At 38.1% G+C, this 21,333-nt stretch overlaps 1 protein-coding gene across 5 annotated transcripts; it reads left to right on the top strand.

Moving 5' to 3' along the window:
- The first annotated feature begins 50 nt into the window (after positions 1–50).
- On the top strand, positions 51–20,657 carry WDR53 (WD repeat domain 53). 5 transcript variants are annotated; one of them, XM_078146757.1, is made up of 4 exons: positions 59–284; positions 11,582–11,636; positions 13,390–13,885; positions 19,546–20,657. In XM_078146757.1, exons 3-4 carry the CDS (start codon positions 13,406–13,408, stop codon positions 20,164–20,166), a joined length of 1,101 nt encoding a protein of 366 aa, XP_078002883.1. In that variant the 5' UTR covers positions 59–284; positions 11,582–11,636; positions 13,390–13,405; the 3' UTR covers positions 20,167–20,657. The 5 variants fall into 5 exon arrangements, with proteins under 5 accessions (XP_020841704.1, XP_078002883.1, XP_020841703.1 ...); XM_020986045.2 differs by lacking the exon at positions 11,582–11,636 and having other exon boundaries at positions 51–284; positions 13,390–13,910; positions 19,546–19,766; XM_020986044.2 differs by lacking the exon at positions 11,582–11,636 and having other exon boundaries at positions 60–284.
- Positions 20,658–21,333: the final 676 nt, after the last annotated feature.

Below are 21,333 nucleotides of genomic sequence, written 5' to 3'. Positions count from 1 at the left end.
CCCTTCCTTCCCTTTCCCAGCGCCTTCTCTCCGGCTCCTCACGGCTAGGCGCAAGCGCAGAAACCGGCCGCACGGCCGCCCAGCGCAGCGCCTGCGGCTCCGCCATGCCGGTTGAGGGCACGAGGCGAGGACGTCGGTCCTTTGATAGGCAGTTTTTGGACCCGGATGTGACTGTTCCTTAGACAACGGACAGCGAGGAGGCCATCCTTGGTGAGTCGGACGAGGATTGAGCGCTGGGCCATGAGATCATCAGCAGGCGCCGGGAAGGACAGGTGTTCGGACAGGTAACGGCTTGGGCTGCTCGGGGCTCCGCGCTTTTAGGGGCTTCTGGCTTCGCCGTCTCTACAGGCTGCTGCTTTTGTCGTCGGGGATTATTGCTTCTAAGTCCCGGGCTACCTGCCGTGGTCCCCGGAGCCGCTTGGGCCTGGGCCCCGCCGCCCACGGACCGGCCTCTTCTCTGCCCCTAGGTGAAGGCCGGGCCCGTGCAAGGCACTCGTTGTTTGACCAGATGATTCAGTGGGATCGTACTTGGTGCGGGAAATATCTTAGAAATTAGTTAGTTTCCCTGTGCTACTCGAGACTCATTTCTTGGGCTTTGAAGGAACACTTTTTGTAGGGCTTTTTAAAGTTTTTTGCAGTATAAACAACGACATAGACACATGCTAAGAATGACATTTAGATGATTTGTCTTGGGCCGCAAAGGATTTGGAGGGGGGAACTAGTCTTATTACCCTTTCTTTAGGTCACCTTAGTTATTAAAGAATTTTTTTTTTTTGGCAATTGGGGTTAAGTGACTTGCCCAAGGTCACACAGCTAGTAAGTGTCAAGGGTTTGGTCCGAGGCTGGATTTGAACTCAGGTCCTCCGGACTTCAGGGCCCGTGCTAAATCCACTGCACCACTTAGCTGCCCCTTATTAAAGAATTTTTATGGTACGAAAACTCCTTTTAATAAGCCAGTTAAATACCTTATAACCCTTATAAGTAAAAAAGTCTAGAAATTCCTGATGCGTTTTTAATATATATAACTATGGTATCCTGTATAGATTGTAATAGATACTATGTTTGCATATAGTATCTATTGTATGTATTTGTATATAGTATCTACTTAACCTATGTAGGATACTATAATTATAATAATATTATCTCTAATCCTGGGGGACTGGGACCTGCAGCTTCTTTGCTGAAGTAGAATTTAATATACAGTCTTTGAATATTATTCTGTTTAGTTCTTCTTTCTCTTCCCTTCCCCCCCCATTAAATAACCCTATTTCTCATTATTTTTCCTGATAAAGCCGTTGTGATCATTTTGGGTCCTATAGGCTGGTTCCTTTTTCATCCTTTCTCTAGATAAGACTAAATTAAGGAGCACTACTAGCAAAGGATTGACCAGTGTTTGAGTGCCACATGGAGAATTTCCTCTTTTCTTCCTACAATTACTCCAGTGATTGAGTACCTATACTAAGGAAGGTATTCTAATGTTAATTTAATGCAAGAATTGACCACTTCTAGGATAGATTCTTTTCTGTGGTAAACCTTAAAGTGGTGAATATTGGTGTTTGGTATTACCTCCCTTTTTTAGCAGAATTCCCTAAGGGCTCAAATGAACCCAGGAACCTAAAGGTCCCCATTAGGACACTGAGAACAAAATTATCTTACAGAGAAGTGCCCAGAATCCATAATAAAATTATTTCTTCTCCAACACCATTCAAAACTCCCATTGCCTGTGTGACTGGATGTCAGGTGTTAAGGGTAAGCTATTTCTTTTTTTTTTTTTGGTAATTTATTATTTATCTTTAACATTCTTTTTTAAATTTGAGTTCCAAATTCTTTCCCTCTGTCCCATTCCTTCCCCATCCACTGAGAAGGCAAGCAAAATGATTTCAGTTATACATTTAAAATCATGCAAAATTTGTTTCTGTATTAGCCATATCAGAAAAAAAAGGGGGTGGGGAAGCAAGAAAATTATACTACAGTTTGCACTCAAAGTTCACTTGGGGTGGATAGCAATTTTTCATTATGAGTACTTTGGAATAGTCTTGAATCCTTTTATTGATCAGAGTGTGATTTAGGGGTGCCAGGACCCCAAAATCACAACACCAGATCCTGCCTGAAGGAATTTGACCCATGCCTTCTTTGAGCCAAAGACAAGGTTTATTAGAACATCAGTCATATTGGGCAGACTCTTAAGGAGTCTGAACATTAGTAAGCTATTGGCTAGATTTTTAATATTTTTAACCGTATGAGGAGTCGTTTGAATTTTTTTTCCAACATTGACTTGTTAAATCTTGATACAGGAGGGAAGTACTGAGGGAAGTGTTTTCTCCCAAGGGGTTCTAAGAAGGGAAGTGATGCCAGAGACAACTTTTTCCCACTTTACAAGAGAATTTCACCACTGAAAGTGTGAGGAATTGAGTGGAAGGTTGCCCCATTCTCAGCAATCCTTTCCCACTATGAGACAAGAACAGGAATCGTCATGGTGGCACCTCATTTCTGAAATATTGTCAAGATCTGATTTAATTCAGACAGAAAAACATTAATTAAGCAAACATTTATTGAGTTCTTGTGTACAAGACACTCTGGTAAGCTTTTCCCTTCCCACTATTTCTCCCCCAATTCTGGCTAGTTTATTAACATTGGTGGAGTTTGGCAAATTCTAATAAATAATTCCTCTTGATTCTACTGAAAACAAATTTCAGGGATCCAGAGGTAAATTATTGGTCCAGGACAATCCTCTGTCCAGTAAATACTGATTGACCCAATAAATTTAGATGCATATGTTGCAGTTTGGGGTGTGGGGAACCCCGAGACATAAGGGTATGTATAGGGGGGTCTGCCTCAAAAGAATTCAACCACTCAAGTCTTCTTTCAGTCGAAGTAGTGAGTTTTATTGTAACACCAGCACAGCTGGCAGATTCCTAGTAAATCTACTATCCTATTGACTAGGGAGCCAGAGTTCCTAGTGAATCTGCTGTTTGGTAGAGATAAGACTGATATTTATATACCAGAAGAGACTGTGAGAAGATCTGGATGGGATTAGGAGTGGTAAATAGCCTGGGGTGGGCCAATTGCTGACAGTGAAAGGAGTTAAGTTGTGGAGTGCCACAGGGAAAGGGCTGTTAAAAGGATTATTGAAAATCCAGGGACTGGATTGATGAAATGTATGGGAATATTCAGGGTCTAGGTCCCATCACCCCATCACACCCATAATGAGTGTGGAAATACAAGCCTTTCTTGCCTTGGCAATGAATTTGCTGCTAGCTTGACACACCCAATTGTAGGTCCCCTATTTATTTTTCTGACTATCGTGAGTGGGCAGTTAACCTCATCCCTGTGATTCACAGAATTAGCTGTAAAACCTGTTTTTCTTCTAGAACTGAAAGTTTAAGGAAGGCTGTCACTAAATATCCTTATAATTAGGGCACCAAATTACTATTATTTGTTCGTATCAGGAAGTATTTACAAGAAGTTCATTTGGTTTTGGTTAAGATATTTTGTTAAAACTAAAATGTCAACTTATTAACTTTCTGAAATGGATCATTAAAGGGGCAACTAGGTGGCACAGTGGATAGAGCACTGGCCCTGCAGTCAGGAGGACATGAGTTCAGATCTGTCCTCAGACCAAACACTTGACACTTACTAGCTGTGTGACCCTGGGCAAGTCACTTAACCCCAATTACCTACAAATTTTAAAAAAAAATTAAATGGATCATTAAAAACTACAGCTTCAAAACTTAAGTTGATCCTTTTCAGAAAAGACTTGATTTTAGGCAACACAGTATAATAGAAAGTTGTTGCCTGAAACCAGATAGTACACCGAACAGAAAGGCGTGAAATAAGACATGAAGAAGTGGACCAGGCGAAGCAGAAAAAGTGACTCAGTTTATTTTTCTGAGGGTACAGGATATATAGAGAAAATCCATCCTAACTTCAAAGAGTTCTCCCCGTGAGACACTCCCAAAACATCTGCTAAGGATGTGATAACATACATTTCCTCCTCATCAGAGTTCCTAGATAGAGTTGTAAATTCTAAGGCTTTTTCCTGGTGCCTGTATAGAGGAGTGAATATGTAAATCTAAGGTTCAAAGAGTGAGAAGAAAATGTGTCAGGAACCTCCTGACAGGGAGAGATTGGAGAGCCCTGCTTCTTAATTATTGAGCCCTTTGGGTAAAAGCCTGGGCAGAGGTCAAACTCTGTCCTGGATTTTAAACCCACATCAGACTCTTAAGATTGGCCCTCTATAAGCTCCTCCCTTTTCGAATTAGCAAGCAGCTTGAGGGTAAACATCTGTTCCCAACACTGTGATCCTTGATTTAATTAAGGTAACAATACAGGGGTTAATAACACTGCCCAAGAAAATGCATGAAGTAACAAGGCAGGTAAATTCTTAAATATATTGATCGCACTTAATTTCTCTAAGGTCTCTACAGCCAGATTTTTTGGGTTAATCCCCAGGGAGTGACTTACCTGCAATCACCTGAGTGGTATTTGGAATTGTGCCAGGTCCCCAATAGGCAGGCACTTGTGTCATCTCATGAGATATTAGGATCTGAAGCATCATAGGGTAGCAGGATAATGTAAATATATGAATATCTATAATCACATTGCAATAGCTACCTTGTTTTCAAGGGTTCTAACTTATCTGCTAAATACAATACTGATTGTTCTAATAAATTGACTTTATACAATGTATCAATAGCTTCTTGTGCATTAAGTACTAAATATATTTTTTGCTAAGTCATATACAAATTATGCAATTTAGATTTCAGATTGTAGCACAAATAGATGAAACAGTAGTAGATGCAATAAAAGAAGCAACAATGATTAAACCAATAATGAGACAAATAAATTGTTTTGATTGACTTAAGGAGGAAGGAGTAATTTGAAGAACATGTTCACCAGAATTCTGAAACTATTTGTGTAAAACGTTGGTAGGGAAAATAGCAAATGATGATTGTTCTACCAAAAATACAACATAGTCATTATTATCAATACATTGTTTGAGAGTACAATTGACACAAGTAACATACTATTCAAAAGTAGTATTAGATTGAATAAAAGTTACATATCCATAAGACAAACTGGTATTAAAAACTGATGTAACAAGGAAAAAACAGGATTCAATATTGTTGCTAAATTTTGAAAAACATGTAGGTGTCCTGGATGCTAGAGATCTGAGGGCAGTTGTAATCTTGACTTTATCCTGGAGATAGGGATCTTCTTGTCTTCTGAATATACAGGTGTTATTAGTGTATGTATAGTCCCAATTTGTCCATATATGTAAAGAGGTTGCATCCAGGGTGGAAAAGGAAAAATAAGTCCAGTGCTGAGCAGTCTGTACATTACACACTTGAACAGAAAGTAAAGCTCTTATTACTGGAAATACAAGTTGAAGAGTCTTTTATCACTCGATGAGAGGGAACTTTCACTGGACCCCATGTGGGAAGGCGACTTGTCACTGTAGATTGGCTCCTTCTGCACTTTCCCCGAATTCTCATACTCTGTATTTAAGCTGTGAGTTGTTATACACGCTCTGACATCTTTTTCCGGTATCAGGACAGGTTTATCAAAGTTTTCTGAAAAATTATAAGCACACCCTCATCCCCTTGTTAGTAATGGATCAGGGCCTCTGGATGTTTTTAGGCTGGAGCATACTCATCTTTGTTAATATTTAGAAAATTAATAGCCAATTATAAAAATTAATAACCAATTATCAATGAGGGGTAGTAGCCCAGATTCCCCCCTTGTTTTCGAAAGGGAATAATTTTAATATCTTTGTTTTTAATTATATAAAATGTTTGTAATCAGAGAAATGTTATAAAAAGCATAAAAGGAAGAAAATGTTTTGCTAATGGAAGCTCCCCAGGAGCATTATCTGTTTTGATTCGTTTAAGTACACTCATAACTGTGAAGGCTTGTAAAATATGATTGATCACATATTTAATTGTACCACTTGTTTGTAAAGTGGCAAAAATGAAAGAAGAAAGTATCCATTATAATATGAGTATAAGAAAGCTTTTCAAAAGAAGGCATATAGGTTACATCCAATTGTCAAATATGTTTGGGAGAAAAGCCTCTTGATACATTTGAAACAGGCTGTTAATTAAAAAATAATCATTATTCTTTATACTATGTTTCTAATACTGTAGGAGTTTATTCAAAAATAGTCACAAAATGTTTTCTTCTCTACAGTTAAGGTTGTTGTATTGGCAGAATATAGTTAATAAAAGGCTCAATAAAAGCTTAATAAAAGTTAAGTGGCAGCATTGTAGTTAAGAATCAATAATGGCATTGCTTTCAGTATATAATTGTGTATTAGTAATATATTTTAACTTGCAGTCTCTATATTCTGAGAGACATAAACAGATTACTTGTTATCAGAAACAACATTAATAGGCTCATAATATCCTGCTATACCTGTACTTAACCCATCAATGAATGTCATGGGTGCTGAAGGAATGGGGTTAAATCTAACAATCTTTTTGAAATACCTATGAATAATTAGTAAAAAAAGGTTAATATCTTAAGAAATGGTAAGTAATTATCAATATCAATACGACCAGAAAAAATAGTAATAGCAATTTGCCAATTCTTTAAGAGGAAACAAGAGTGTCTATTTGCCTTTTATTATAAGGTTAATTAATAACAGAAAGTAAATTTCCTGTAAGTTAAAAATTGTAGGGGACACTGGAGTACTAAGAATAGCACCTGGTACCTCTTCATTTAAAAAAATATGGGTGAGTTGAGCTTCAGGAATTTTTCTGTTTGACTAAATAAAGCTCCTTTTTTGCTTCAGGAGTTAATGTCCTAGGGGAATTTAGATTAGGATCTCCTCTAAATGTAAAAAAGAAATTAGCCAGTTGTTCTGTAGTAATTTGGAATGATGGTCAAAACTAATTAGTATCCTCTAAAAGTTTTTGAAAATTCATTAAGTGCTTCACTGTTGTTTCGGTGACAATATGACCTAGGTAGGAAAATGGAGATTTTTCTTAAACTTCTTCTTGGGCTATAATAAGCCCATATTCTTGTAAAGCTAATTGAGGCTGAGGAAATAAATGTGTGAGTGTTCAGTGGAACAGCTACAAAGTATGTCACTATATAGTGTATTATTTTTGCATTGAGAAATTTTTTCCTAATTGGTTGTATAGCTTTATTAACAAAATTTTGACACATTGTAGGGCTGTTTTTCATGCCTTGAGGAAGGACTTTCTATTGAAACCTGGTTGCAGGTTGTTCTGCATTAACACTGGGTATTGTAAAGTCAAAACATTTGTCAGCTTCTTACAGTGGAATAGTAAAAAAAGAAGTTTTTTGAATCCATAACTATCAAAGGCTAGGAAACAGAATTCATAATGGGTGAAGGGAGACTTCATTAATAGCTCAGAGGTCATGAAGCATCCTCTATTTCGCTGACTTCATTTTAATAACAAAAACAGGTGAATTCCAAGGATTTGTAAAGAATTCTGTATGTCCTTTTAAAAGTCTTGCTCAACTAATTGCTTTACTGTAAAAAGCTTCCTTTTTGTCAAAAGCCACTGTTTCACCCAAACTAAATAACAGCTCACCTTAGATGTAAAATAACTTGCCCCCACAAATTAAAGGGAATTAATTAAGTTTCAGCTATCTATTATTCTACTTAGTTCAAATTCATCTTAAAATAATTGATTAGTGGTGATCTACTAGGCGGGCTAAAGTTAATTAATATCTTTAAGAGTTTTTAAAGAATCTTGCCTATTTTGTAATATTTTGGGGGTCTAATTGTAGACTGTGAAACAATATGTCTAAAATAAGCAAAGAGTGGTTTCTTTTGTGCCTTATCAGGAGTAATTATAAATCTTTGAGACTGAAGAGCTTGTTAAAGCTCACACATTAATAAGGAAAGTTCGCTAAGTTTATCATCCATATAATAAGTTATTTTTGTCTGGGAATATTTTTGCCCAACAGGTTTAAGAGTGTTATGAACAAAATTTTTGTACATGGTGGAAAGCATTCCTTAAAGGAATTCAAATACTAATTTAATAGAGATGACTATACCCAAATTAAACTCAAAACAAAATTAGTTATAGTCCTAAGAGTCTTTTACCTTAAGCAGTAAGTTTCACTAATCATGGCTTAAAGCCAAACATAGTTAATTTTACTCCAGTGGAGTTGTAATAAGTAACAAAGATTTACCATGAGTCACATACATAAGAGATTTCACTTAACATCTTTCTTTCTCAAATTTTTTTGGTAAAAAAGCCAATTATTAGAAATCATTTCATATAGTTGCAGCTTCTCAGCAAGCTAAATTAATTGTTTAGGAACTACATGATCCTAACAAGTTCTCTCTCTCTCTCTCTCTCTCTCTCCTCTCTCTCTCTCTCTCTCTCTCTCTCTCTCTCTCTCTCTCTCTTCAGGGCAGATGACCTTGCCCACAACAGATGGTTTCCAGGAGCCCTGGCAAATTTACAGAGTAGAGGGAATTGCCTTGTGCCCCTCCTTTTCACTCATAAGTAATTAAAAATTCTAGGTTTTAACATTAAAACAGTAACTTCAAATAACTTAATTAACAATCTGGTAATTTTCATAAGTGATAGTCAAATTATTTTAACAATCAGCTGTTCTTTAATTACAGGTAAAGATGGAAATACCTGACTTTCTAATTGACAGTTATAAAACATTACAAAGCAAGATTAACCGGACTTGATAAAATAATTTAGCTGGCTTTTACAGCATTCCCACTGTCTTTCAGTCTTTTTTAATTCACATTTTAATAACATCTAGATTATTGAAAATTGTTTGATATAACACAAAACAATACAAAAGTTTACCAATTTGTAACAATACTAGATTTTTAAAATTTGAAACAAGCATATTACTAATTTGAATGAGCTAAATTATCTTTTGATTGTGTTCCAAATACATAAAGAACTATTCTCATTATGTCTCTCGCACCCCAACTTGGCCAGGGTTGGAATGGAGAGAAAGGAAGAGAATATTTTCCAACAACTTATCTTTGATAATCTTTCAGTTTTACACCCAAAGCTTTGGCCAGGGCTTTAGAATGCGAAAAAGAAAGAGAATTTTTTCCTAACAATTCTCAAAAAGTTTCAAAGCCTTTTTACTTTCAAAACCTCTAATCACACTGTGCAAATAAATCATACCTCCCTTAAGCTTGCTGTACATACTCCTCTCTCCTACATGCTTAAACTTATTTGCCTAGCTAATTTTAAGTCCATGGGCACTTCTTCCTCTCTGCTTTCTGCCCTTTGTATCACCTTTTCTAACAAGCCCTTGCATTTAAATTTTCTGCCAGGCTGTTGTTTAACTGAAGGTAAATACACATCTTTCTGTTGCTCAGGGAAATGCACATCTCTCTGTTGTTTAACAGAATGCACATCTTACAGGTCCTCTTCAGCTGTGCTCAACTGTTCCCCAAAGGCCTTATGCATTTCTTCTTCCTCATCTGTTCCTGCCCCTTATCTGCCCGAATCACTTTCTCTGCTACTATTAGTTGCTTGCCTACAATCTCCCATTTCTCTAAAGCAGTTGTTCCTTCTTGTGGAAACCATGGGCAGCATTTTTCTATACTTTCTAAAAATTCCTGTAGCTGACTGTTTGGAATAACTAAGCCTCTTTCTTTCACTATTTTCTTTAGTAATCTTAGGTAATTATCTCTTTTTCCACTTTGTACTTGACCCATACTTTTGATCTTAAGGTCACCTCTTAAGACTGAAAGTATGTATGTGGGCCTTTCCAAAGCGACACTATTTCTTATGCTCTAAGTACCCAGCCTGTTTCTAATCAATTTCTTGTAATTTATAATCTCCCACGTAAGCCTGGTGATTTTTTCCCCCTCTTAGCCCTAGAATTTCTAAGGAGAAATCTGTAATGACCCTCGTTCCCTTTACCTTAGTACCACAGCGTCCAGCCACTTAAGGACCTTGTTTCCTGGCGTAGTAGCCAGCAAGGGTTTTTTTTCCGCCGGAGCGTCTAAGGGAACCCCGTTTCTCAGACTCTTTGTCACTGTTCGACGCGCTATTTGTTGCCCACAACCAGATAGTACACCGAACAGAAAGGCGTGAAATAAGACATGAAGAAGTGGACCAGGCGAAGCAGAAGAAGTGACTCAGTTTATTTTTCTGAGGGTATAGGATATATAGAGAAAATCCATCCTAACTTCAAAGAGTTCTCCCCGTGAGACACTCCCAAAACATCTGCTAAGGATGTGATAACATACATTTCCTCCTTATCAGAGTTCCTAGATAGAGTTGTAAATTCTAAGGCTTTTTCCTGGCGCCTGTATAGAGGAGTGAATATGTAAATTTAAGGTTCAAAGAGTGAGAAGGAATGTCTCAGGAACCTCCTAACAGGGAGAGATTGGAGAGCCGTGCTTCTTAATTATTGAGCCCTTTGGGTAAAAGCCTGGGCAGAGGTCAAACTCTGTCCTGGATTTTAAACCCATATCAGACTCTTAAGATCGGCCCTCTACAGAAAGTGTGCTGGATTTGGCATCAGAAGACCTAGGACCAAATCCTGTTTAATAGTATAATAATAGTTCACATTGATATCGGTTTAATGTTTGTAAACCCTTTATATATGTTACCTGGTTTGATCCTCATACCAATCCTGTTGTATTCGTTTTATAGATGAAACTGAGGCTCAGAGGTATCCGTCTGAGGGTCACAACTATTAGGTGTCAAACAGAATTTAAAGCCAGATATTCCTAACTCCTCAAGTACAACACTCTCCATAGACATGGAGCTGGAAAGGACCTTGGAAGGGATTTAGACCTACTTACTCATTTGATAAATGAGGAAACTTATGAAAAAAGGCCTTGCTCAAGGTCATTCAGGGAACATGTAGAAAAGCCAGGATTTGGACCCATATGCTCTGAGTCTAGATACAGCACTCTCTTCTCTGCATCATGCCTTTGTGACCTTAAGCAAATCCTATAACCTCTGGTTATCCATTTCCTCACTTATAAAATAAATTACTAACATTCTTTGTCATCCGGTCAGCATTACTCAAGCCCACTATGAGGGAGATGCAAAAGAACTGGAATTATATTTAGCAAACATTTCTTAAGTACATTGTTTGTGAAACACTGATAAAAGATCTATCCATACTCTAGATGAATTTAAAATCTAATTGGGGGTATAGGATCTGCACAGGCAACCTAGTCAACGTACATGAATAAGTGCAAGCAGACCACTGAAGTATAAAGGCTAAATTATCAAAGTGGGCAGCTAGGTCGAACAGTGGAAGTCTTCCTGAGTTCAAATCTGACTTCAGACACTATCACTGTGACCCTGGGTAAGTCACTTAACCCTGTCTGCCTCAGTTCCTTCATCTGTAAAATAAGCTGGAGGAGGAAATGGCAAACCACTCCAATATCTTTGCCAAGAAAACCCCAAATGGGGTCACAAGGAGTCAGACAACCTAAACACTGAACAACAACAAAAATTATCAGAGCAGGGTGAAAGTGGCTGCTGTTTTTAATGGTCTTCGAGATTTATAGCAATAACAACTCACTTTTATAAAGTACTTAAGATTTGCAAGTGTGTTCCCCACAACTCTTTGTTATATTATCCCCTTTTTACAGATGAAGAAACTGAGGCTCTGAGATGTTCGGTGACTTGCCTATGATCACATAGCTAGTAAGTGTCTGAGGTAGAAAATGAAACAAGGTCTCTTGACTCCAAGTCCATTTGTTATTCTAGCCATGATGCCATGCAACTTCTCATTTCTGAGTGTAGACAGAAGTATAACTTGAATGAATTTTTTGGTGATGCTTGCAAAATTATACCTAGAAAAAAAATTGACTTAATCTTATGGTGGTATAGTCTATACTAAGGAAAAGATCTGAAAAAGAACTTCGATTAACTACTGAAAGTATTTATTTGGGCAGTTTCTATGGTTCTTGGCAGAAGATTTCTTAGCTATGCCTCTCTTTGAATATTTGGCACAAAAAATCAAAGCACTGGAATTCTTTGTTTTTTCCCTCTAAGTCATTTTATTTCCTGGGTTCTCTTTGATTTTATTTGCTTCAATCGCTAGTTAGTCAGTGTCTCCTCCAATAGTAATTTGCTGTTTTGCTGCTCTTTTTTTTTTAACTTTGTTGGCTTTGTAAAAATTGCTTCATTCGATTATCTAGAAAAGAACTGGGGTTGTTACTTTAAGCTTGCTTTGATAATTTAACATGCAGCATTCTCACACATTCAGTTAGTTGATAAGTCCTGTTATTTCTACCTCTACAATGTATTTCACGGCTGTACCCTCCTTTCAGCTTCTATTATAACAACTGTTAATCAGGCCCTCATCTCTTCTCAACTAGAGTTTTGTAATAAACTCCCTGATTTTCCTCTTTCCAATTTATTCTTTATTCCACCAACTGAGTAAATCTTCCCATTGTACTGCTCTGATTAGGGCCCTTCCAGATCTAACATCTTATGATTCTAAAATCATCCTGTTCTGATTGCTTCCAGGTTCATAAATTTTAGTTCATCTTTTGTTTTCACATACCAAAATCTGAGACCAAAAAAGAAACTTTGGTCAGCTGCTAGATCTTTTTATTAAGTTTACAAAACAACGTTAGGTATTCAGTTCTGACACTAGATTAAATTCATATGTGTTTACCTTAAAGCAAGAATAACTTTGGCAGTGTAATATTACCCTATCCAAGCTACACTAGAGGGGGGTCACTTGGGCCCTGATCCTAATTGACTTGCTTACTTATAAGATCAAGTCTAGGCAACCAACACACCCTAAAAAGTTACACTTGGGGCAAATAGGTGGCACAATGGATAGAGCTCCAGCCTCAGACACTTGACACTTACTAGCTGTGTGACCCTGGGCAAGTCACTTAACTTGAATGCCTCACCAAAAAGCAAAAAAAAAAAAATTTGAACTTTTGGGAGCTCTGCAGAACATTAAACAATATCATTTAGGCAAAGTAACATGGTAAAGTAAAAAGGAGACCTGTATTCTAATCCTGGCTCTGTCACTTAATATCATTGCTTTTAGAGTTGGAAGGAACCTGAAGAAACTGAGGCATAGAGAGCCCAAAAGTACATAGGTAATAAGTGGCAGAGCCAGATTTGTAACTCTCTGACTTCCAATCCAGTGCTGTTTAGCCATATAACAGATGAGGTAATCTATGTAAAAACATTTTGAAAAGCATAAAGCACAGTACAAAAGTAAAGAAGTATAAATGAATTGGTTTTTCTTCAACTTATTCAGATGCTTCTGTCTCAAATTTCATCTGATTATATTTGTTGCATTTTAAGTTTGGCTTTTTAAACTATTTTCTGCCTTTTTTAACATTTGAATTAGATACTACAATGTTGTATTTGTCTACTACAATTAAGTTCTTAAAAGAAAATGTTAGATTTCTATTTTTTTACTTCATAGACTCTTCTGAACTATCATGGCAGTCAAATGGACTGGTGGACATTATTCTTCTGTTCTCTGCTTGGATGCAAATAAAGAAGGGCTGGTGGCTTCAGGAGGAGAGGAAGGTGACATCATCATTTGGAGCCCAGAAGGGAATCAAGTAGGACAGATAGAATTCCAAGGGTTTAATGATGTTACCTGTGTCAGATTTTCTCCTACCTGTCCTAACAAACTGTATGTATCACATGGTGAAATTATTAGCATTCTGGATGTCAGATCCTTCACAGGTTCAACTGAGGATTTCCATGTGAATGAAGAGGAAATCAATTGTCTTTCATTGAATGAAACAGAAAACCTCCTAGCTTCTGCAGATGACTCTGGAACAATCAAAATCTTAGACTTGGTCAACAAACGAGTTAGCCGATCCCTGAGGAAACATTCAAACATCTGTTCTTCTGTTGCTTTTCGGCCTCACAGACCTCAGAGCCTATTTTCATGTGGACTAGACATGCAGGTGATTTTTGCAAATCAGTACATGGGTAATTGCTAAACAAGTTATTACCATGTCAAATTATTGATTTGAGCTAAAGATCTTTCTGTTCTACCCTACTTCAACTTTCCTTACCTATTTATGAACTGTGGACTTTCCCTCTTTGTCATTACACTGGTAAAGAATCGTCCCTCAGATGTAAGGATTTAATTATTTGACTTTGTGCCAGTGGGAAAGAGGACTGAAAACAGAATTACCTTATAACCCAAGGAACCAGGAGCTAGAAGTGGGCTGAATCACTTATTTCTAGCCCCATGTTTCACTATAGAATTATGAAAAGTGATAATTCCACTGTAATCTGTTAGTGTACAGCTAGAGTATCGTGTTTGGTCCTGGGCACCACTTTTTAAGAATTACACTGAAAAACTAAAGTACAACTAGAGAAGGATAACCAGAATATTGAGAGTTAAAAAATAATCTCATGCAAAAAATTGGAGATGATGAACCTGGAGAAGAGGTGACTAAGGGAGATATGATGATTATCTTCAAATATTTGAAAAACTGTCACACAAAAGGATGTACCTATTTCCTGATGCTCCTGTAGTAGCAACAATAGATGAAAGTCACAAGGAGGTAGATTTTAATTCAGTAAAGAAAGAACCTTGACTGCTCTAGCTATGTAATGGACAGTTGTGTGATGCCCACCCCTGGAGATGTTTTAAAGGCTTGACTACCCAGTTTATCAGGGATTCCCTAGAAGAGACTTTCAGACAGGGTGGGAGATTGGACTAGATCAGAGGTGTCAAAACTCGAGGCCCGTGCCTAACTAGGTTAAAATGTAATTGGGAAACACTTAACAACTTAAATAAAAATTCAATACAATATAGACAGTATTAATTTGTGGTCTTCTAAGTCAATATTCAGCCTGCAGGAATTCTTTTCTATTTGAGTTTGACACCACTAGACTAGATGACCTCTAAGGTTCCTTCTGACTCTTAATTCTGTGAATTAAGTCCCTTCAACTCTGATTCTGGTGGTTTTTATGGTGGTCTCTTATCCCTGTGATTACCTTTAAACCCTTTGAGTTTTATTCAAGACCTTTATGAATGTCATACTTTGTCCATTGCTATTGGTGAAAAAAATGCCTATATGCTCATGCAGAAGGACTTCCTATACTACCAAAGCTAGGTATTTACATAAGCAGATACCACAGTAAAGCTTGGGTACTGGCAATTCTTTTTAACCTCTCTCTACTAGTTTCTCCCAGCCATTCTGGACTATCCGTCCTCATTTTAGATAGATGATAACTAATAACTCCTAACAATAATAAAGTGCTTTTAAAATTTGCGAAACCCTGTACACGTTTTATCACGTTGGCACCATTGTAACCTTAAACTCTTTACCTCTGCTGTACCTACTGAGCTTTCTCCAGTTGCTTAGTGCTCTGCCACTAGACATAGTATAGAGCTGATAATAGCTAGAATATAGGCCATGCAGCTAAAAGATATGTTTAGTATCTCTCTATTTAGGAATTTATATGGTTGAACTGCCAAAAGATACTCTCCTGAAGTTTTCATTCAAGCCATGAGTTGACCAAGTCAGTGTCTGAAAGGCCAGACAATTGGGCAAAAAAGTATGTCTTGTACGGTGAGATATAGAAATCACGTAATTCCCAAGCAGACTAAATTAACAAAATGCCTTGTCTTCAGGAAAGATTTCTGAAAGTTAGATAAAAATGATAAGTGGCAGGAAATTCTTACCAGATAGATTTCTGCATTTTTCTTTCCTGAGAGTCTTTAACTAATGGCACCAACAGTATTTTTGCAAATTTATACATCTTTGTCTCTTATCAAAAAGAAATTATAACAAGGTATAACTATACATAGCTTTTGATTTGCATTGCCCGAGAGATGTACTAAGAATTCACTGAAAAGGGCAGGGAGATTTTAAGACCAAAGTGAGATTTATTAAAGTCCTTGAAAGTTTGGAAATACCAAATAGCTCTATAACTGAAATTTTGAATGTTTTTCTTCTCTCTTACTTGTATAAACCCTTATTATAAAAGAGGATATGTCTGGAAAAAAAGAAAAGATAACCTCATAGAGCAGACATGGGTGAGAGAGAATTTTTTACTCAGTGATTCTTATGGTAGAGCTGGTATCAGAGAGGCTTATCCTTTGCAGAAAGTGTTTATACTTTAAAAGGGGACATGGTTAACTGAAATGAATCTCTGAATGATAAAATATGTAGGGGAAGTAGATTTTTTTTTGGGGGGGTAGGGAGGTGGGATGGAGAACATATCTTATGTTCCTTCCCTACTCTAGGCAAACTTCACATCACAAGAGGTGTTAACAACTTAGCAGCCTACTTGGGAAAGGTACTAACCTGCCTGATCTGCCAAAGGTCTTATTCAGAAATCTACCTTTCTTAAGTACCCAGTCTGCTCGTTTGTCATTTCTACTTCCCTTTGTATCTACCTGCCCCAGCTCTAAAACTCCATAAATTGTTTTCACCTTTACCAAAGATGCTCTTTTTTTGTGCTCTGTCTCCCTGTTTTCAGTCCCCCTCCCAAAAAAAGTCCCATGTCCCAGTTTCAGATACTGACAAATATGGCCGTGTGGTTTGCTCAGGAATTTGAAGGTGCCAGCTTTTCAACATTTGGGGGCTGTTAAAGAATGTGGCAGAGAAAGAAAGGAGTGTTCAGGTAAGGCAGGAATGGTTTGAGAATCCAGAATAATTGGTAACAACTTGGGTTTCAAGCCAACTATTGTTGAAGGTATCTGAGACACCTGAGAACACATTTGAGTGATTTGAGAGAAGCATGAATTTGATTAAGCAGTTGAAAATGCTTTGTGAGTACAAAGTGTCTGATAAGGGGAAGAAGTAGTCTGGACATTGGGGAAGCAAATATAAAAAATAATGTAGGAACCTGGGTAGTATTGAAAAGATCTTGGTCATATCCAAATGCTTTTCAGCAGTTTAGTTTCAGAATTTCCTTTTACTTCTTAATTACTTTAACCTTGTTTAGTTTCGGTGTTTAATCTCTTATTTTAGATTCCTTGATATTTCTTTGATCTCAATGTGTTTTTGCTTTATGATTGCCTGCTATTTATAAAATGTAGGAGTCTCCACCTAAGTGAGTTTTCAGAATAATGCCTTGCAAGCAGAAACAGAAGTTTAGGAGACACATTTGGTAGCTACTAGATGTCATGACTCTTTTGAGAATGTTTATGAAAATGGCCTTGATGTGGTGAAAGACCTTTTGAATTATAAAATCACATTGCTAATAACATCAAACCGATTTATCCAGTGGTTCACTTTTGACTCAGAAAGCAAAGGCATGTATGTCTAGGTGTCCAGTGTAATTCACAGAAAATATTAAATTTTTAGAATCAAATTTTAACAGTACTTCACCCTGTTTGAGGAGGGGAAAAAAATCTTGATATGTTTTCACTTTTAGACAGAGGAGAGAAAATAAATTATTCAAATGCAAAATTCTTGCCAGAAGCTTAGTAACTTTATTTTTAAATGGGCTTAAATCGATTTTCTAGATTTTAGTTTAACATTTATAAAGTCAGCTTGGGAAAAAGCAGGGAGACCCAACCAGAGATAGCATCAGGAAGTCCCAGGCGCATTGGTCTTCAGACTATAGCAGTAAGAAGGAATTGACAGTGTCCTAAAACTCTCAGTCCATGATTTTGGGAAGCTTCTAGGTCAGGTTGGGTGTCATGGCTGATCGAATCAGCTCTGAGTCATGACAACTCCCAGATCAGAGCCCCTCAAGGGTTTTTATTGAGGAAAAGGGTCCTGCTCAGGTGTTTTCTTCTACTGAGGTCACAGTCAAGAAATTGCCAACCAAGTAGGAAACTAGATCTATCCAGCCCAGATTGGTCCAAGTGTAGAAATTGTCAGACTGAGGGAAAAACAAAGGGAGAAGGTTAGGTGACTAGGAAATAAACAGCCTGTAAAAGACTAGGCTAGAAAAAACAAACTACAACAAGATTGTCCAAGACCATGATTATTTGAATAATTGTCTATTCCCAGCATAACCTAGTGTCCATGTTAGTAAGGAACACAATGCCAGATTTTACCTGGAGATCAATCAAGTATTTATTAAGCACTTATTATATGCCAGGCTCTATGCTAAGTAATGAAAAAATAAACAGTCTCTGCCCTAAAGGATCTTACATCCTAAAGGAGTAAACAACGTGTACATAAATGGGCTTATACAAGATACATACAGAGTATGGAAGCTGACCATAGCAAAGGTGCCAAGGTAAGATTAAGAGACCTTTCTGTGATGCCATTACAATAATTTTGAAGAAATGCTGCCTGAGAATATTCTTTGGGAGGCTAAAACATTACCGGGAGCAGTAATTGGAAATCATTCAGATGCTCTCCTTGGAACATTATACATAATTTGCCACAAGGGTTTTAACTAAATTCTTATTAAAAGAGGAAAGCCCCGTGTGTATTGTGTGGATCATTTGTGGAAGATTTACAAAAAGTTGTGGACAGGGTAGTCTACACTAATGCTGGAAGCATGCATGCTGATAAGCTATTGGATCCATTAAATATCCCAGTGTTCTCATCAGAGGGCCATCACGCTGGCTTACGTAGTAGTGGTCAGGTTTTTTAATCCTTAGATCAAATGAATGAAGCATTACTATGTGCAAAGCCCCTAAGAACTGGGGACACAAAAAATAAATGAAAGACAGGCCCTGCTCTCAAGGAGCTCGCATTCTAATGACTAGGAGAGACGACACATGGGGAGGGTTCAGGCTGGAAGTCAAATGGAAAGGCCTCCTGGTCCTTGGGGACAGCAACAGAGCAGATGGTAATGCTTCTTTTTTAATGTCATTTACATTGATAAAGTCATATCCATTTCTGATGTGGAATCATTTGACAGTGCCAAGGACTTTGATGGCAAGAACTTTCTTTTCTGGGTCTCCGGTAGCTAAGGCACCTACAGGAGCAGTTGCCAGACTTCATCTTACCAGGATAATGGCTGAGGGCACTGGGTTGGAAGCATTGCTGTTCCCAGGGCTCTTGGTTTCAGAGTACTCGACCCTCCCTGCAGGTCTAAGAGGAGATGCAGGTCATGGTGGTGATGGTGGTGGTAGTGATTTGACTTGCTTGGTACATACTGCTTCCTATCCCTCAGGGTGTCTTGCTGCTTCAGCTTTGGCTGGTTTGCCTGTCCTGAGAGTGGCAGTTGAATGGTAGTTGGTAGGGATGGCTAGCATTGCTCCACAGGAGTGGCTTCCATAGGCTGTGAGGACTAGTAGTCTGGGGGTGCTGCCACTCCCAGAGCTCTGTTGTCTGTATGTGTTTTTCTTTCTCTCCCTCCCTCCCTCTCTCCTCTCTCTTATCTCCATGGGATCTGCTAGCATCCTCAAATTCTAGTTAGATGTGCATGTTGATTTAAGTACACTAAATTACTGAGTTTGATTGCTGAGCAAAATGTCTAGAACTGTCTATTGTGTGAGGAAGAATGACAGGCAGCAGCCTAACATAATGAAGGCAGGAAGTCTGTCCTCACAGACCAGTCATTGAACTTCTTAGAGCTAATTTCCTCACCCACAAAATTAGGATAATAGTTGTACTGCATACCTCCTAGGGTTGTTGGGAGGAAAGCCCCTTGTGAATTGTTACTATACATGACTTTTGACTTTTATTTGAAGGTAATGCTGTGGAACCTACAGAAAGCTCGGCCACTCTGGATGGTAAACTTACAGGAACAGGAAGAGGAACAGGAAGAAGGAACAGTCAAGATAGGAGAACCAGAACAGGCATCCAGTCAGCTCTCTAATCCTGCCCTAGCTCACTCTCTCTCTGTGGCATCTTGTGGGCGTATTTTTAGTTGTGGTGCTGAAGATGGTAAAATCCGAATTTTTAGAGTGTTGGGGGTCACCTGTGAACAGGAACTAGGATTTAAGGGCCACACACTGGGGGTTTCACAGGTGCACTTCCTTCCAGATTCCTATTTGATGCTCAGTGGAGGAAATGATGGGAAGGTAAAGTTATGGGATGTGAGCAGCAAAGTGGAGAGAAAACAGAGGAATCCTGTAAAATTCACCTATAGGAAAAAGCCTAAAACACCAACCTATCCCAAACCAAAAGAAAAGGAGAATATTTTAGAAACGAATGAACCACCAACATGTACTGACTTCTTACCAAAGCTGACTCTTGAACATGGGGAAAAAGTGAACTGGCTCTCATATAGCAAGATGAAAGGGTCTGGAAAGATACTTGTTGCTGATCAGAGCAATTCCATATCTGTGTATCCCCTAAGCGGATTCTAGATTAAATAAAGAAATCCATTTCGGGTAGAAGAATTTGTCATCATTGGTTCTTCAATATTTTGAAACATTTCACTCCACCCTCTGCTTCTGACCCCAACTGACCTGAAAGTTCCTCACCTGGGGCTTTGCACTCCTGATTGATGAAGACTCTCCATATCTAGGCCAGCCCGGACCCAACACACTCGGCTGCCATTTTCCTGAGGTGCCTGCCCTGCCCCCACCCATTTCTGGGAACAATAATCAAATAAGCACTACATACCTGAAGGGATATGTCAGTGCCCTCCACTCCCCATCCCTGTGTATTTCCAGACCAAATTTACCCCCTCCTGACCCCCACTCTCTTTTATGTGTTCTATTCCCCTATTAGAATGTAAGCTCCTTAAGGGCAGAGTCAGTGCTTGACACATGCATCCCTTAATGCTTTTTATTTATTAACCAAGCATAATGCCTAGGATGGAGGTACTTTAATAAACACTTAATTGATTAAAGAATGCAAAATCCCTTACTCTTCATTTAAATAACTGGAGACATACACTCCACTATCAAGATTGTAGGAAAATTTAAGGAAAAGGAGTGTGTGCCCCGTATGAGTTCATGGAAGCAAGTTAATGATATAACTAGGATTGGGTCCCACAGTTTTTATGTTACCCATTTGAAGTTACTTACAAGGTCATATGACTTAGACAACATAGAGACTGTTCATTAACAGCCAAAAAAAAAAAAAACCAAACACCCTATAGGTCTCTGTCTCAAATAAATGACATGATTAGCTTTGTTGTTGTTCAGTCATGCCCTACCCTTTGTGACCCCTTTTGGGGTTTTCTTGGCAAAGATACTAGAGTAGTTTGCCATTTCCTTCTCCAGTTCATTTTACAGGTGAGAGAACTGAGGCAAATAAAGTTAAATGACTTGTCCAGGGTCAGAAACTGGTAAGTGTGTGAGGCCAAATTTGAACCCAGGAAGATGAGTCTTCCTGACTCCAGGCCCCGGTGCTCTTATTGACTCTACCAGCTAGCTGCCAGGATTAGCTTTAGGCATCATTTTTAGTAGTTATTAAGTACCCTGGATTTACTAGGTGCTGAATAGGACAAAGTCATAATACTGCTTTGTGATCTGCTGCTAGAATGTCCACTTCCTATGTGAGTATAAATGTTGAAGAATTCCAGT

The sequence above is a fragment of the Phascolarctos cinereus genome, unplaced genomic scaffold (assembly GCF_003287225.1).
Source record: "Phascolarctos cinereus isolate Bilbo 61053 unplaced genomic scaffold, phaCin_HiC Scaffold_726;HRSCAF=1367, whole genome shotgun sequence".
Lineage (NCBI taxonomy): Eukaryota > Metazoa > Chordata > Mammalia > Diprotodontia > Phascolarctidae > Phascolarctos > Phascolarctos cinereus.
The sequence above is the reverse complement of the archived record's forward strand: the minus strand, read 5'-3'. Positions and strand labels throughout refer to the sequence as shown.